This window comes from Hyaena hyaena, unplaced genomic scaffold, assembly GCF_003009895.1.
Source record: "Hyaena hyaena isolate Hyena2069 unplaced genomic scaffold, ASM300989v1 scaffold_578, whole genome shotgun sequence".
NCBI lineage: Eukaryota > Metazoa > Chordata > Mammalia > Carnivora > Hyaenidae > Hyaena > Hyaena hyaena.
Genome location: NW_024081212.1, coordinates 956,363 through 972,783, shown reverse-complemented (window position 1 = coordinate 972,783; position 16,421 = coordinate 956,363). Strand labels below are relative to the sequence as shown.

Here is a 16,421-nt window from a genome sequence, read left to right as displayed (position 1 = left end):
GGCGCCAGAGCCCGGCTTCAGCCAGTTTCCCCAAGGGGCAGGTGTAGCCTTGGGCGCGGGGCCGGGGGAGGGGAAGGGGCGGGCGGGCGTGGGGTCAGCCGTGCCCGGGCCCGCGGCGGCCGGCTGGGCGTGGGCCTGCGGACGCCCGCCCGGCCCGCCCCCGCCTCTCCATTGGCCAACAACAGCGCAGAAAAGGGCGCGGGGCGGCCGCCGGGTCACTCGGCCGGCGGGGACGCGGTCTGCGCGGTGGCCTGCGACCGCCTGCAGCCTCCGCGGCGGGCTCGCGCCCGGGAGCCTCGGGCCGCGCACCGGGCGCCCCCGTGCCACGCTCGCACCCCTCCCCCGCGCCGGGGGCGGCGGTGTGTCCGGCGGGGGGCTGTGGGGCGAGGCGCAGGGCTGGAGCGCCATGAGCAGCCCGGATGCGGGGTACGCCAGTGACGACCCGAGCCAGCCCCGCAGCGCGCTGCCCGCGGTGATGGCCGGGCTGGGCCCCTGTCCCTGGGCCGAGTCGCTGAGCCCCCTCGGGGACATGAAGGTGAAGGGCGAGGCGGCGGCGAGCGGCGGGGCGCCGGCCGGGGCGGCGGGCCGCGCCAAGGGCGAGTCTCGCATCCGGCGGCCGATGAACGCCTTCATGGTGTGGGCGAAAGACGAGCGCAAGCGCCTGGCGCAGCAGAACCCCGACCTGCACAACGCCGAGCTGAGCAAGATGCTGGGTGAGTCGGCGCTGGGGCCCCCGGGCGGTGCGAATCGCGGGGCGCGCCCCCGGCTCCTTCCCCGGGGCCTCGGCTCCCCTCCCGCGTCCCCTCTCCGTGCTCTCCACACGGGTTCTCTGTCATCCGTGCGCGGGTGACCCGGGGGGGCGCGGGCTACAACGACCCTGGGGCGGGGGGGGGGTGGCTTCCCCGCGCTTCCCGGGCGCGGCCGGGGTACCCCAGGAGCCACGCCAGGTCGGTCCTTCCGCTTCCCGGCTCCTTCCCCGGGCAGGGGACGTTTGCAGTTCTTTGCAAGCCTGGGTGCGCGTGAGCTAGGACTCGCTTCCCGGAGGCAGGGATGCCCTCAGCGGAGCCGACACCGCCCGGCCTCCCCAGGCGTTCGGCCTCCGGGGTCGCAGACTTTGCCTCCTCCAGACGCGGCGCGAGGGCCGCAGGTCGGGCCGCCCCCACGTAGGGGCCTCGGGGGGCGGGGGCGCAGAACGCCCGCCCGACGCCCCGTCGCCCCTTCGGTGCCCCCGCAGGCAAGTCGTGGAAGGCGCTGACCCTGGCCGAGAAGCGGCCCTTCGTGGAGGAGGCCGAGCGGCTGCGCGTGCAGCACATGCAGGACCACCCCAACTACAAGTACCGGCCCCGGCGGCGCAAGCAGGTGAAGCGGCTGAAGCGGGTGGAGGGCGGCTTCCTGCACGGCCTCGCCGACACGCCGGCGGCCGCGCTGGGCCCCGAGGGCGGCCGCGTGGCCGTGGACGGCCTGGGCCTGCCCTTCCCCGAGCAGGGCTTCCCCGCCGGGCCGCCGCTGCTGCCCCCGCACATGGGCGGCCACTACCGCGACTGCCAGGGACTGGGCGCGCCCCCGCTCGACGGCTACCCGCTGCCCACGCCGGACACGTCCCCGCTGGACGGCGTGGAGCCCGACCCGGCCTTCTTCGCCGCGCCGCTGCCCGGGGACTGTCCGGCCGCCGGCCCCTACAGCTACGCGCAGGCCGCGGACTACGCGGGGCCCCCCGAGCCGCCCGTGGGCCCCGTGCACTCGCGGCTCGGCCTGGAGCCGGCGGGCCCCGCCGGGCCGGGCCCCGTGGCGCCCCCCAGCGCCCTGCAGCTGTACTACAACGCGATCGGCGCGCCGGCGGCGGGGGGCGCGCGCGGCTTCCCGCTGCAGCCCCAGCCGCACCCCGCCGGCCCCGGGCAGCCGTCGCCCCCTCCCGAGGCGCTGCCCTGCCGCGACGGCGCGGACCCCGGCCACCCCGCCGAGCTCCTCGGGGACGTGGACCGCACGGAATTTGAACAGTATCTACACTTTGTGTGCAAGCCCGAGATGGGCCTCCCCTACCAGGGACACGACCCCGGTGTGACCCTCCCAGACGGCCACGGGGCCATCTCCTCGGTGGTTTCCGACGCCAGCTCCGCGGTCTATTACTGCAACTACCCGGACGTGTGACGGTCCCCGGTGCGACCCAGCCTGCAGGCCAGCAGCACAGTGTTACACACACTTCCCGGAGGAGCGAAGGAAATCCTCGGCCTCACGTTGTTGTGTTTTGTTTTTTAAGTTGCCTAGGCATATAATTTATGGTAATTTATTTTGTTTGCCACTTGAACCGTTGGGGGGGGGGGGGAGAAAAACGGTGAGGTTTGTTTTCAGATGTGTTCAGATACGCGCTTCCCACAGTCGCCTCGTCGAAGCCCGGTTGCCTGGTTCCAGCCGACCAGTTTTGAATACGTCCCCGAGTCACTTGCTCCGTTTTCTGAGAAGTTATTGATCAAAACCACTTTTGTCTTGGGTGTGTTTTTCAATCTTTAAAAAAAAAAATAAAATCTGGAATCTTTTTTTTCACTCTGCTGGTCCCTCTGTCACAAAAGCCAGTTTTTGAGATGAATGTTAAGTACTGGCAGCATTGGAAACATGTTCATGATAATTTAATATGTAGCTGCGGCGAACCTCTCCTCTTATATTGGTAGAACTGAGTTTAAAGGCTAGAGACTTAGAAAAGAGGAACGTTTGGTGTCTAAGGCTTTGGTTTTTGCAAGGACAAAAACCTGAAATGAGCCTGTGTCCTGCATTTCCGTGACTTTAGCTTCTAAAAAGTAATGGTTAATCTTAACACCGCAGGAATTTTAATTTTTAGTATATCGCTTTCACCAGACGGGAGCATCCAAGTCATTTTGGTTTTCGAGTTGACTCTTGAGAGCTGCCCAAAGAGGTTTTTGGATTTTTCTTCGTCTACATTTTCCCAAGAGTTTGTACACTCCCTCAACCCTGAAATTGCCAGCCCTCACATGTCTGCGCCTTGGGAAGTAGTGTTGCTGGGTTAAAAAATAATTTGAAGGAGTCACAAGAAGGAGTCAAAAGAAAATGCACATTGTGACCTTAACTTTTTTTTAAATTTATTTTTTTTTTAAGAGCATGAGCAGGGGGAGGGGCAGAGCAAATCCCTAGCAGTTTCCCCCGAGGTTGGTGCCCAGCCCCCCAGGCCCGGCCCCATCCTACCAATCCCGAGATCCTGACCTGGGCCGAGATCAAGAGTGGGACGCTTGACCGACTGAGCAACCGAGGTGCCCCCCCCCCCGCCTGCCCCGCTTGAAAGTTTATTTAGCATCATGACCTTAACTTGTAATGAAACTCCCGGTCTATAATTTTAATAGGATATTCTAGAAGTCGCGTGCGTGGTGCATAGCAGGTTCTAACACAGCAATTCTTTAACTTTAGAAACATCCAGGGAGGATTGTAGGTACCTTCCAAGTACCACTAAGCTACAGCCCTAGGCTGTCCCTGTCCTGCCCTTCTAGGGAAGAAACAGTCACAGGGCTGGAAAGTCAGGGGTGAGCCCCCCCCCCCCCCCCCCCGTGCTGCGGCACTCTCTACAGTGGCCCCACTGGCTTTGCAGAGTGACACGTAGTGGGTGGATGCAGAGGACTCAAGGGGCATTTCCTGCGCTGGGCGATTCGTCAATGCCATTTTGTACCAGGTCTGAGCCTGATCAAGCCTGTGAGCTGCAGTGCGGCCCCCTCCCCTCCCCAGGGAGGAAAGTGGGCACTGCAGGCTAGTAATGTGATGAAAGACGGTGACACGTGACCTTAAAACCTGTTTGTCCACTGTTTTTCTTTGTGCCAGGCTGTATCTGTGGGCACTGGAGGAACTTGCACGCTGCTGGTGAGAAACTTTAATTCTCCACGCTGGTAAACGCTATAGAGGAAAGGACGGGGTAGAATCGCTTAAAGCATTTATTTTGAACCGGGATAGCTAAGCTGAAGCAATTGGCTGGGTTCTTCTGAGAAATGGCAAGGGGTATGTTTACCAGAAAGGGCCCCTGGATGTTAGGAATGTTCAGGACAGAAAGCTTCAGCAAGGAAAGGGGAGTCTATTTTGTTAGGCACAACAGAGGTTACGTTAAAGATTTGAAATTCTAGGGTGAAATTCTAGGGGTGCCTTACTTGGTGAAGCCTCCAACGTCTGCTCAGGTCATGGTCACCCAGTTTGTAATTCAAGCCCCATGTCGGGCTCTGTGCTGACAACTCGGAGCCTGGAGTCGGCTTCAGATTCTGTGTCTCCCTCTCTCTCTGCCCCTTCTCTGCTTGTGCACTCTATCTCGTACATGTGCTCTCTCTCTCAAAAATTAAAAAAAAAAAAACATTAAAAAATTGAAATTCTGAAGTTTCCTCCTGGGTTATATCTACCATCTAATCCAATCTATTTGCCTCTAGTACTTTACCCTTTTCCACATTCTTTATTCCTCTGACCCTAGACAGGTTCTGCTTCAAGTCTGAGTTCCTTCCCAGATGTCCCCAGTTCCTAGTAGATGAAGTGGGCCTCACTTGCTCGGATTCAAGGCCATGTCTCCAGTTGAAATCACACCAGGCATTTTAGCACATACGTGGCCCAAGGAGACTAAGTTGGACCTTTGGCTGCTACGTCTCACAAAATTACAAAAGACAAATAGGGAAAAGAAGAAAGGAGAAAAGTAGAGTGGGGGGCGGGGGAAAGAATCAAAAGTCCTGGAGCGCCTGGGTGGCTCAGTTGGTTAAAACTGTGACTTTGGCTCAGGTCATGATCTTGTGGTTTGTGAGTTCGAGCCCCACGTCGGGCTCTGTGCTGACAGCTCAGAGCCTGGAGCCTGCTTCCGATTCTGTGTGTGTGTCTCTCTCTCTGCCCCTCCCCTGCTCGCATTCTGTCCCTCTCAAAAATAAATAAACATTAAAAAAATTTTTTTAAGTCCTGTTAAGTTACATTCTTAACTATTTACCAAGTACAGGTGGGAAAATATCAAAAAATGTTTAGGCAAGTCCAAGGCCTTTAACCCCAACAAAGAAGAAAGCTCTCACAATAATTCTTGGGAGCAGAGGCGGGCAGCCCATTCCTTTTCTTCCCTCAGGCAGACTCAGATGAAGTGGTCTCCGGTGCCAGCTATGACTGCTTCTAGTACACGGGGCACACAGGGCACTGCACTAAGCGTCAAACTCGTGTTTCCAGCTCAGGTCTAGCTCCCAGGGCCGTGGGACCAAGCCCCATGTTGGGATCTGCGCTGAGTGTGGACCCTGCTTGGGCATCTCTCTCTCCCTCTGCCCCCTCCCCTGCTTGCACGTGCACATGCTCTCTCTCTGGGGAAGAAAAGAAAAAAGTGTAGAAACAAATACATAAAAGGTTAAAGACACCTTGCTTCCCTCCCAACCCCCCACTGGGGAGATATGTCAGGAGGTAAAAATGCAGGGCCATGCTCCTGGCACTGCAAGCATTCTTCGAGGTCTTGCTAATCTGAATTCACCCTAGATGATGGGCTGAGGAAAGCTAGGAAGCTCTTTCTCAGAAGCGAGCAGGTGCGCACACACACACACATTTTAGACATAATTTTAGGCAGTTCGTGACCCCGGGCAACCCATCCAAGGTTGTGGGAATCTTAAGTCCTCAGATTTAAAAACCATGATGGTGATGTTTTGGTGGAAAGCATGGCCTCCAAACATCGAAGCAAAAAAAAAAAAAAAAAAAAAAGTTTCCTTTTATTTAAAAACACAAAGAGAGGTGTCAAGAACTCCTTCATGCTACTGAGTTACTTGAGATATGTGAATCAAGGAACATGGGGGGCGGGCGGGTAGGGGGTAGGGGTATGTCTCTTTCTCAAAGTAGAAAAGAAACCCACGAGGCGCCGCCCACATGAATGGATGAGTTTGCCTTGGTGCATGGTGGTGGCGGTAGCGGGTCCCCAGGGTTGGCCTCCATGACCTTACCTTGGGTTTTATATCCTTGTATATAAACTGCTTGTATGACCTGGGTGGGACTCGACACTCTAACCCAACAGAACCCAGCAGAAGCGATGCAGTGTCAGCTGGAGGACCATCCCCTGTGATAGCCCAGCAGGCAGTCTCTTGTACTCCTGGGAGCTCTGACTACTGGGTAGTGCAGTTACCAGGGGGTGAGACCATTTGGAGAGACCACTGGGGAGGAGAGGCCCTGTGACGACCCCTCCCCCCGCACCGGTCGATGTTAGCGAGCTCGGTCTTACTGGCCGCATCTGACTATGACTTAAGGGAGGCCAGAGGAACGAATGCCAGGAGGAGCTCCAGCAATCGACAGGTGGCAAAGATTTAGGAAAAATGGTTTTCGCGCACTACTGAGTTCTGGGTGAGCTTTGTTGTGTAGCAAGAGACGATTCAAATAGATGTTAGAGTTAAATAACCCTTTCTTATTGTTAACTACAGGAATGTGGACCCTGGTGGGAAAACCAAGAAAAGAGCATCAGGGCCTGTCAGAGACACCAGTATAGTTTTTTTTTTTTTTAATATTTTTATTTATTTCTAGGAGAGAGAGAGAGAGAGAGACAGCGTGAGAGGGTCAGAGAGAGAGGGAGACACAGACTCCGAAACAGGCTCCAGGCTCTGAGCTGGCAGTCAGCACAGAGCCCGATGCGGGGCTCGAACCCACGAACCGTGAGATCATGACCTAAGCGAAAGTCGGATGCTTAACCGACTAAGCCACCCAGGCACCCCAACACCAGTATAGTTTTAATGTGAAGGATGGAATGTATGTAAAACTTGGACACCTCTGTGATCTCGCCCAAGGCATAGAACCTTCTTCCCTCAAGCGACTCAGTGAAGTGACCACAGATACGAGCTAGAAACTGGTCTGTAAAAAAATATTAAATTCGTCTCAGTTCTTGCGATTTAATTTTGGAAGCAAATACTTAAAGGATACCTTGCTTGCCTCGAATCCCCACTCCCCACCCCTGCCCGGCTCCTCCTTACTTCTAGGTACTTTAGAAGTATGTCAGGAGGTAGGAATCCAGCCCTTTTATGAGCTGGGATATCCTGACTTGATGCCAGCAGAGTCTACACACCTTTGGAGACCCAGATAAAAAAAAGGAAGAGGGTCTTTTCTTTCTCACTGAGATGCTGACCACACCTCTATTAAGGCTACCAGGGTGGGTGTAGTAAATTACCAATAAGTTGTTACTTATTGAAGCAGCTAATAGATGCTATCACAACGAAGCTTTATCTTTCACTTATTCTTCTCTCAGAAGATTGTTGTACCTTTCATTGGAATCACACTGCAAAAGACATCATCAGCTTGTTCTTTACCAGCTTGCTGATATCAGAGAAGGCATCTACAAGCAAAAGGAATTCAGAACACACACAAAGGGGGTGTCATGAGCCAAAATATATCGTTCCTGTCTAACATTTTAAAAGGTCCCATTTCATTTTGTTTTTAATACTCAGAATTGTATGTCATATAATTGATGTTCAACATTCCCTTTCTCCCCCATCTCCCCTTTGATTCGTTTTGACAATGCTGGACACGAAGAGAGATTTTACATCCATTATGCGAGTATGGATTTATTCTTCCTGGTTAACTTCCTTCTGTGTCCAGAATATTTATCTGAAGAAAAGTGGTATTGATGTCCCTACCCCACCCCATCTGGAGCGGGATGAGGAATGTTTGGGTCCTGTTCTTTCACATGATGAGCCTGTGGCAGACACTTTTTCAGGTCCTCTGGCCTGGGAACTAGCTACCTCTCTTGTTTAATTTTGATTATACCCCAGTCCCCACCTTCCCTCTGATGAGAAAGCTGCTGTTTGCACTGTTCCCCTTGCACAAATACGGAAACCTCACCAGCAGCTTTATTCAAGACTCTGGATATTAAAAATTCTTAATGCAGTATAAAGCAATATTTAAATAGTATTTCTTAGTGCAGTATAAAATTCCTTAGCACTCGTATACAGCAAGTGCTACATAAGTTGTTGCTCTGATTAAGAGTGATGTTCTTTAACCTACCTCTCTCTACAGCTCAGGTCCAAACAACAGTCTGGCTTAATAAAAAAGAAAAGCACTTTAAAAAATCTTATTCTTGCTGAAGACATTTTAGACTTTAACCAAATTCTGAAACATTTTTGCCAAAGTCAAATTCATAACAAATATTCCCCAAACCGCTGTTTCTCTAAAAGACGGTTCGTGAAGTTATACTGAGCAGAAAGTAGCAGGAGAAATATTGCAGACAGACCCAGCTTTTTCCGGGATCGAGGTCCATGCTCGCTGGGAATATGTGCCCTCCCTTGAACCTGATCTATTGTTAAGCAAGGAAAAGAAGAATTGTGGCCAGCTTGCAGTAGGCTGAGCAGTTTTCTGGTCTGTCTGAGCCTTCTGGCTACAAGGAGGGCTCTTAGGGTGGAGATTGTCTGTTTTCACTTTGCATCACCTGACCAGGCACCTCATAAGTGCTCAGAAAATTGCCTGTGGACATGTTAGTTAGTGTCTCGGCTTTCCACTGGGGATTTGTGAAGAGCTCGGGGTTCCTGCTTTGCCACTCCTCTAGTTGAAACTGTCACCCATGGTCCTAACCCCTTTCTCCTGAAAACTGTGCCAGAACATCAAATTTAAGGACACAAGAGAGTAAGATATTGGAGCGAGGAGCAGAGAACGGCTGGACACGGCCAGGAGAGGCAGTGTTCTAAAAGAAGACTGCGTTTTGAGTCAGAAGTTCGTTGGGGTTAACAACTTAGCTTTGTGAATTTGGAGAAGTCACAAATCTTTTTCTGCACTCCAGTCTGCTCATCTGAAAAACATACGGATAGCGATAAAAGCCCTCACTTCCTCCCCGGATTGTTGTAGGGACCAAGTGAGGTTGTGCTAAAAGGATTGTGTCTGTGCCCCAGAAAATGCCTCTCCTTCCTCTGCCTGTCTTTACCTTCTGATTTTGTGTATCTCTATCTATCCCAGCAGACGAGGGGGACTTAATTTCATTATTCCATCGGAAAGGAGAAGACAATAGGAACTCGCCTCCCCTGGTGCTTTGGTTAGTGGATTGAGAATTTTACAGCCTTGTAGGACTGTCCATATTAGCCGGAAACAGACCATCTGTGTTTCACCTCGAACTTCCGGGCAGCTCAGCCTGTCTAATTATAAAATGAGAAAAGAAGTAATCGTCACTTGAAGAAGAACTTCATATAGAATGCCTCCATTCATACGAACTCCCATTCTGCATGAAAAGCTCAAGGTCTTTGTCAATGGACAGGTAATTGGGACACACTGAATGCAATATCAGGGCTGCTAACATTCATCACGCACACCAGCCTTCTTCCCACCAATCATAGTTTCTCAAATCCTGAATCGTATTTGCATGCTATTTTCTTTTTTAGGACTGAACAGAATTGGAATTATTGAAGGTGAATAAGCAGAGTGGAATGAGGAAGGACAGCAAATTGGGAAATAAATTCTCACTTCCAGCAATTCCAAGTCACACTGAAACTTGATACTCAGGCTTGCGAGTCGCTCAATCCTCAGAAGTTCTTTCCTCAGGGCTATGGTAGATGAGGCGAAGAGAAGAAAACTGACTACCTTGAAATGAATGAACAGCTTTATAGTGGTTCCCTAGGTAGGGGATTCTCCTGTTTATTTTAATAAATCTGGGTGGACACTTGAAAACATTAGTAGAGATTGCAGATGCAGACACACAGACCAAAAATATTAAACGGGAAATGGCTTAGTGAGATTATAGGAAGGAGAAATAAGAAAAAAAAGTACAAGTCATAGTTTCAGTAAAGAGATTGTGGGTATAGAAAATGTCATTGTTTATTCATTTAAAAATAATTTTAAGAATTTAAATGATGCACATGCTTACAAAAGAGAAACATTACGAATGGGCTAATAATATAAACAGAGTTGCAGGAAGATTCCCTCCGTACCCAGCCCCAGTTCCGTGGTCAACCAATCTTTTTGGGGTGGGGATGTCTTCGGCTTTAGGCATGGACGATAGATCTCTGTTCCTCTGGAGGTTAATGAATTAATATGCCTGAGCAGCGAATTCTGTGTTTAGCCGTTTTAGACGTTGACTTCCTAATCTAGTAGCTAAGCATTTTCACTGAACGTAGTTATAACCTTATCCCTTCTATTGATTGCCACTGCCTGGTTATAGTGCTAGGATCACACATCACCTTTCTCTCCATCCATCGCCAAGGCAGGAAGTCCTTCCTCCCCCCTGTGAGAGGTAAGGGCTGTGTGGCTCCCCGCCCTCAGCGCCGGGCCTCTCTACTGAAAGGTGCGTGTGTGGTGGTCTTTCTCCCTTTTCCTTTCCTTTCCTGCCTGCCTGCCTTCCTCTGTCTCTTTGGTGGGGAGAGAGATGGAATACTGAGTCACGCGTTAGTCAGATGGAGAGCTATCCATTTTTTACAGCATTTCAATCCCTGCAGACAGTGGGCACCCCTTACCACCGTGGTTCTAATTTTAAGTCCACACACTTCCCACACCCGCTAGGGAAGAGAAGTAGCGTCTCTAAAGCTTCACGCCAAGGAAAACGCAATCCTGTAGAGGGGCACCCCAAGCTCTGCGGCCCGGTTTCCACCCCCACCCCCCGCCGCTGGCCCCTCCAGGTGCCGGCGAGGCCGCGGCTTCCCTCCTGCGCCCGCGGCTCCGAGCAGAGGAGGCGCTGAAGCCGGGGCGCCGCGCTGCCCCCCGAGGAATCGGCGTTCCGCCTGCCATCAACTCGGGGCCACATTTTACCAAGACTTTGCAACGGCTTTAATTGAGAAGGTCAAAGATCTTAGGTTTGGGTTTTAAAAACAACACACAGATCCGGGAGTGCGGGTGGAGGAGAGCACCGCCGGCGAGGCCACCCGGTAGTGAGGCCCGGAGGCCTGGGCGTCGTGCGCCGCGCTCGCTTCCAGGCGCTTCGAGACCTTCGCTTTGTGGCCCGGCGCCCGCCCAGCGCGGGCACCTGCGGCCTGAAGCGGCTCCGGGTCCAGGGCGGGAACCAGGGCTGCCTTTTGTGCTGCTGCAGGAGAAGCGTGGAGGCTTCAGAAGGTCATCGCGACGGGACGTCCGGGCCCGACTTTCAGGGGAGGGGCTGTGGGTCCCGGCGCGCGTCAAGTTCACCCCGTGTCCGCGCCGCGCGGTGCCGCGGTTCTCCGTGCGCTTCGCTCGCGCAGGAAGGGCCGGTGGCCCCCGGCGCCCGCGGCGCGGTGGGCCGGCCCTGGGCAGGTCGGGCCGGGAGACCCGAGCCGCCCCCGGGCCACTCCGCCCCGCGCCCCCTCCCCTCCCGGGCGGACCCCGCGGAGGGTGGCGGCGCGCGGAGCAGCGATGGCCGCCAGAGCCAGCCCCGCAGCGCCCTGCCCGCCGGGACGGCCAGGTCGGGCACCTGCCCCCGGCCGAGTGGCCGACCCCCTCGGGGCAGGAAGGTGCCGGCCGGGGCGGCGGGGCCGAGCCGGGGGTGGCACGACCGAGCGCCCTCAGCTCGCGCCGGGACCGACCCCGCGGGCCGCTCGGACCGGGGGACACAGCGGGGGGCGAGGGCGACGGCGCCTGGGAAGGGCGAGGGGGGCGGGCTTCTGCGGGGGAGCTCCGGGGAAACCCTGGGCCGCGCGTCAGTGGCCGTAAAGGGACCGTTCCCTCCGGGGAGCAAGGGGCCAGCAGGTGCATGACTGTCCTGGAGGCGGGAGACGCGACGCTAAAACGAGGGTCCAGAGCAGACGCAACCGCCGCCGGGTATACATGTGAACACGCAGATGCTGCGCTTGGGGACAGGTGTTCACGGTGCCCTCCAACCAGGAAGGCTCTCCCAACAAGGAAACTCGAAGGCTCTTACAAAGAGCCGCTTCCTTCTTCATTCTCAGGTAAGAAACGGAGAGATTGGTACAAACACAGCTGCTGCTCGCGGGCCGGAGCTGGACGTGCGCCGAGCTGAGAATTTCACGCGAGACAAGCTGCGTCCTGGGCCCTTTTCTGTCTTCTTTTCTTCCTTTTTCTTTAGAGGCCGAAGTCTGTGTTAGAGAAGCCGGAGCCGGTGTCGTCTAGCCGTGAAGACTTCCAGCTCATTCTGCTTTCCGCCTTTTGAAGTTGAGGGAGCGTTTGTTTTTCTTTTTTTTTTAACACAAGGGATAACATGGCCGGACTTGGTCTTCATCCTACTAAAGTAAAAATAATCGTCTTCCGCGTAAACAGCGTTGTTAAAAACGTATTTTCCTATTTGTATCCCTGCGCCCCAGCGAGCTGCGGTGATTTCTCTCGGACACGTTTTGTCCGCGTCTACAGCCGCCCAGACGCGCCGGACCGTCCCCTCCCCTCCCCGAACGGGGTCACGTTGTGCAGTGTGCGTCAGCAGCTCGGCGCGTCTCCTCGGCGCCGCGCGCCCGCAGCGCTGGAACACAAGCCTCCACTTACCCCCGAGCGGGGCCAGGCGCCCCGACCTGCCTCCAGTGCAGCCGGGCTCGTATCCTGACTCGATCCTCTCCGGTGCAGCTGACGAGTCCGAAGGCTCCGGGTCGCTCCTGCAAACACCGTGCGCGCGAGCCGACCACACGGAGGCCGCCTGCGCGCAGGGGCTCCGTGGGGAACTGCGCGCCCTACGCCGTCTTTGCCGTGAGGGCCCGGTTCCTCCTGCGCCATCGCCGCCGAGCGAGGGGTGGACGGTCCCAGGCGGTTCTCGGGTCCGCACGCCGGCCCCCGAGGACCCCCGCGCTGCGGGCCGGCCCGACGCCCGGTTCAGGCGTCGCGGTTAATACTAGCTTCCGCTGTCACACTCTCCGGTTTCGGACGAAGGAGCCCGGGGGCCGCCGCTTCTCGGGCTTCCCTTGGGCCGCAGAGATGACCGCACCCCGAGACTTCGGAAGCACGTCTACCCCCACCGGAGGCTGACTTGAGCGGAGGAGAGCGGCCTTCCTGGAGGCGGCGGCGCGGCGCTTGCAGTACCCGCCTGGTGACCGGAACTGGCTTCCCCTGGCGGCCGCGCAGTCGAGTACCTGACCTTCCCCCCCGCGCTCCCCACCCCCTGCCCCGAGCAGGGCATCCCCGGGGCCCCCACACGTGGGCAGCCGCTAGCCGGAGGGCAGGGACTGGGCGCGCTCCCAGCCGACGGCCGCGCCCGCGGGACACGTCGCTGCGGGACGATGTGGAGCAGGACCCGGCCCTCCGCGCCGTGGGGCCGTCCGGCGACCCCCACAGCCTTCCGACTCCGCGGGGCCCCGGAGCCACCCGCCGGCCAGAGGCACCGCGGCTCGGCCCCCCAAGGCCCGGGCCTCGCGGTGCTGCGCAGCGCCCCCTAGCGTCGCGCGCGCGTCCTGCGGGACCGCAGGTGGCGGGCGCCGCTTCCCCGCGCAGAGGCCGCAGCACCAGCCGCCCGGCCTCGTCCCCACCGCCCCCGCCCCGGCGCGGCCCGGCAGGCAGCTCGGGGGCGGGGGCGGCCTCCACCCTCGCTCCGACCCTCGTGTTCCGTTGCCAGTCCATGGGGTGTCGCGGCCGCTGTCACAATACACGAAACTTCCCTGCCTTTCTCACGATGAACATCCGAGTAAGAACAACGCTTGCATCTCAAGGGAGATGCAAAAAATGTGCTCGGCTTATCGTATATGAAATCCATCTTTCCCCATTTTCTATATAGGCACTTAATTTCACATTAACACCTGATTTAAGAAACCGATAAGGGTTTTGCAATAGTCTTTATTTTTATAAAATAATAACATTTTTTATAAAATGGAAAATTAATGAGCCCTAACAGAAAACACTTTTGTTTCCTGCTAAAGTTATCTCCTCCCATCGAGTTGGTAATCTTGTAGTGAACATTTATTGTGGATTGTCTACAGTTCAAATTGTTGTTTCTCAAGTTCTTTGTTATTGACATCTTTGTAAATTTGGAGATAGAGCTCTAAAAATATTCTATGTCTACGGAGATGTTATATTCTTTTGCAAACTTAAATATGATGTGCCTCCATCAGTCAGGGTCCCGCAGGGAACAGTTGGTATACTCAAAATGGATGAATGAAGGAACATCCAGGAACCAACAGACGGCCTGTGTAAGGGAATCTGTAGAGGGACTGGAACCACCCTAAATTTTGTGGTAGTTCAGAGAATGGTCCAGTCATGACTGGGAATGGGCTTGACTGAATAAAATTGACCGCCACACTTTGTGAGATGTAAGAGATTGGAGGAAGGGATCTTAGCAGCTGTTCTTCTCAGCCTCAAAAAATTTGCTCATGAGCTGAAAGCCTGGAGGCCACTGACTGCGGGATGCGAATAATGCCACTGGGGTGGGAGGCAGAACCTGGATTCCAGGTGACAGTAGCTGAGCCCGGGAATCCGGGCTCCTGGACAGGGAGGCTTACGTCTGAACTCCTCAGTTATGCGAGCAAATGCAAGTCGTTTTCCTGTTTAAACCACTGAGAATTGGTTTTCTTCTCACTTGGAACACAGGGATTCATAACAGACAACCAGGGATAGAGCAGGCTGCAGATGTGATTGCCGATTCCTTTGGTTGTTGCGGGGAAAAGACCAAATGTGAGGTGTCCTTGGATGGGCAGCATTTGCCTTGTCTGGGAGATTGTTAGAAATGCTGCATGTCAGGTCCCCTACGGGGTGCTTGCACATCAGATTCGGGTCTAGGGCAGTGTTTCTCAAGCTTGAATGTGCATTGCATGTGTATCATCTGGGGATCTTGCTAAAATGCAAATCCGGACTGAGTAGGGACGGGATTCTGCATTTCTACCAATCTCCTGGATGAGGCTGGCAGACTCCACTTTGAGTGCCAGACCCCTTATCCATGCTGACTTCTCAGGGATTCTTTTTCATTTTTTATTTTACTTGAGAGAGAGAGAGAGAGAGAGAGAGAGCGCATGCATGTGTGTGAGTGGGGGAGGGGGCAGAAGGAAAGAGAGAGAGAGAGTCTTCAGCAGGCTCCATGCTCAGCCCTGAGTCAGACTTGGGGCTCGATCCCACCACTGTGAGATCACGACCTGAGCGGAAATCAAGAGTCAGACACTCAACTGACTGAGCCACTCAGGCGCCCTCTTAGGGAGTGTTCTTGACCACCCCCCCCCCCCCCCCCCCCCCCAAATTGCCAAGTTCAGGAACGAACACCATGTCATTTTAGAAAAGCCACTAGAGTAAACAATTTGGGGTCGTTTTTCCTGCTAGCCATGTGCGCTCTGCTGGATCCGTCCACACAGCCTGCCCTTCCAGCCCACTGAGGTTCTCCTGCTTTTCTCCAAAGTCCTGTAAGTGTTCAAGTTAGAAGCGCAGGTGTGACAGCCCAGGGACATCATGGTGCTCGTTGAGAGGAGAAACTTGGAGACAAACAGTGAGTATTTTGTCCCTCCAAACCCGGTGGACTTGAGCTGGCACATCCTGTGTTGGAGCCCGGAAGTGGGTAGAGGGAGGGGGGAGAGCCCATCCCCCACCCCATGCGCATCGCCACTGATCTGCCCCAACTTCTTATTGTTCAGTTTCTTGTCTGCTTGTCCCTCTTACTGGATTACAGTCAGGCACGTGCTGTAACACAGGATAGAATTCGATGCCTGCTAAGTCTTTGGAGTCTCACTACCTTCCAGAAAGTGGGGATTCTCAAAGCAAGCTTCGTACTGCAAACTGGTCTTCAAAAACAAAAGCCCTGGCCTCCTCTTAAGAGATTCTGACTTCAGGGTTTGGCCTGCACTCAGGACGTTTCAGAATTTAAAATCTCTTGAGGGGAGTCTATCTGCAGGCATTAAGTAGATGAACACATTGATACCACAGACCTATCTGAGAGGTCAGTTGTTCATATTTTTATTTCTTCAAATGTTTATGGAACAGCTCGTTTATGCCAGATGCTATATTGCCCCGTTCTCAAGGAGCTGAAGGTTTTACACGAGGGACAGGCATGTAGATAAATAACCACTGATGCAGGCTCAGTGCATGAAGTAGAATACAAAAAAGTATTGTTCCGACAGAAAGCAGAGAGATGGATTCTTTGTGACGGGCATGGGAGAAAAATAATAATGGCTGACACGTATTGAGCACTAACTATGGATCAAGAAGTCCCGAGGCCTTGAAGGAGGAGAGAGCCCAGTGGGGAAGGTGGGTGGGGGATGGGGAAGTACTCCTGAGTCCAGGTTGAGGGAGATGGGGGTGAGAGGGTGAGGAAACTAAAGGAGACTACTTCTGTTTTCTTTGTAAAATCAAGTTGAATCATGGCCCAAGAAAATGGGGAGTGTGAGAGGGGTGCTGTCTGGGATCTGAGTGGCTCCAGCCCTGAACGTCCCCCACGAACTGTGAAAGGTCCTTGGGGCACCGTGGAAGGTTCTCGTGCACAGTGGAAAGTCCTCGGGGCACCGTGGAAGGTTCCCGTGCACAGTGGAAGGTTCTTGGTGTGCCGTGGAAGGTTCTCGTGCACAGTGGAAGGTTCTTGGTGTGCCGTGGAAGGTTCTCGTGCACAGTGGAAGGTTCTTGGTGTGCCGTGGAAGGTTCTCGTGCACAGTGGAAGGTTCTTG

General features: G+C 54.7%; 1 protein-coding gene across 1 annotated transcript; it reads left to right on the top strand.

The window, feature by feature from the left end:
- Positions 1-234: 234 nt before the first annotated feature.
- SOX17 (SRY-box transcription factor 17) lies at positions 235-2,541 on the top strand. Its single transcript, XM_039256606.1, has 2 exons — positions 235-713; positions 1,235-2,541. Exons 1-2 carry the CDS (start codon positions 407-409, stop codon positions 2,146-2,148), a joined length of 1,221 nt encoding a protein of 406 aa, XP_039112537.1. The 5' UTR covers positions 235-406; the 3' UTR covers positions 2,149-2,541.
- Positions 2,542-16,421: the final 13,880 nt, after the last annotated feature.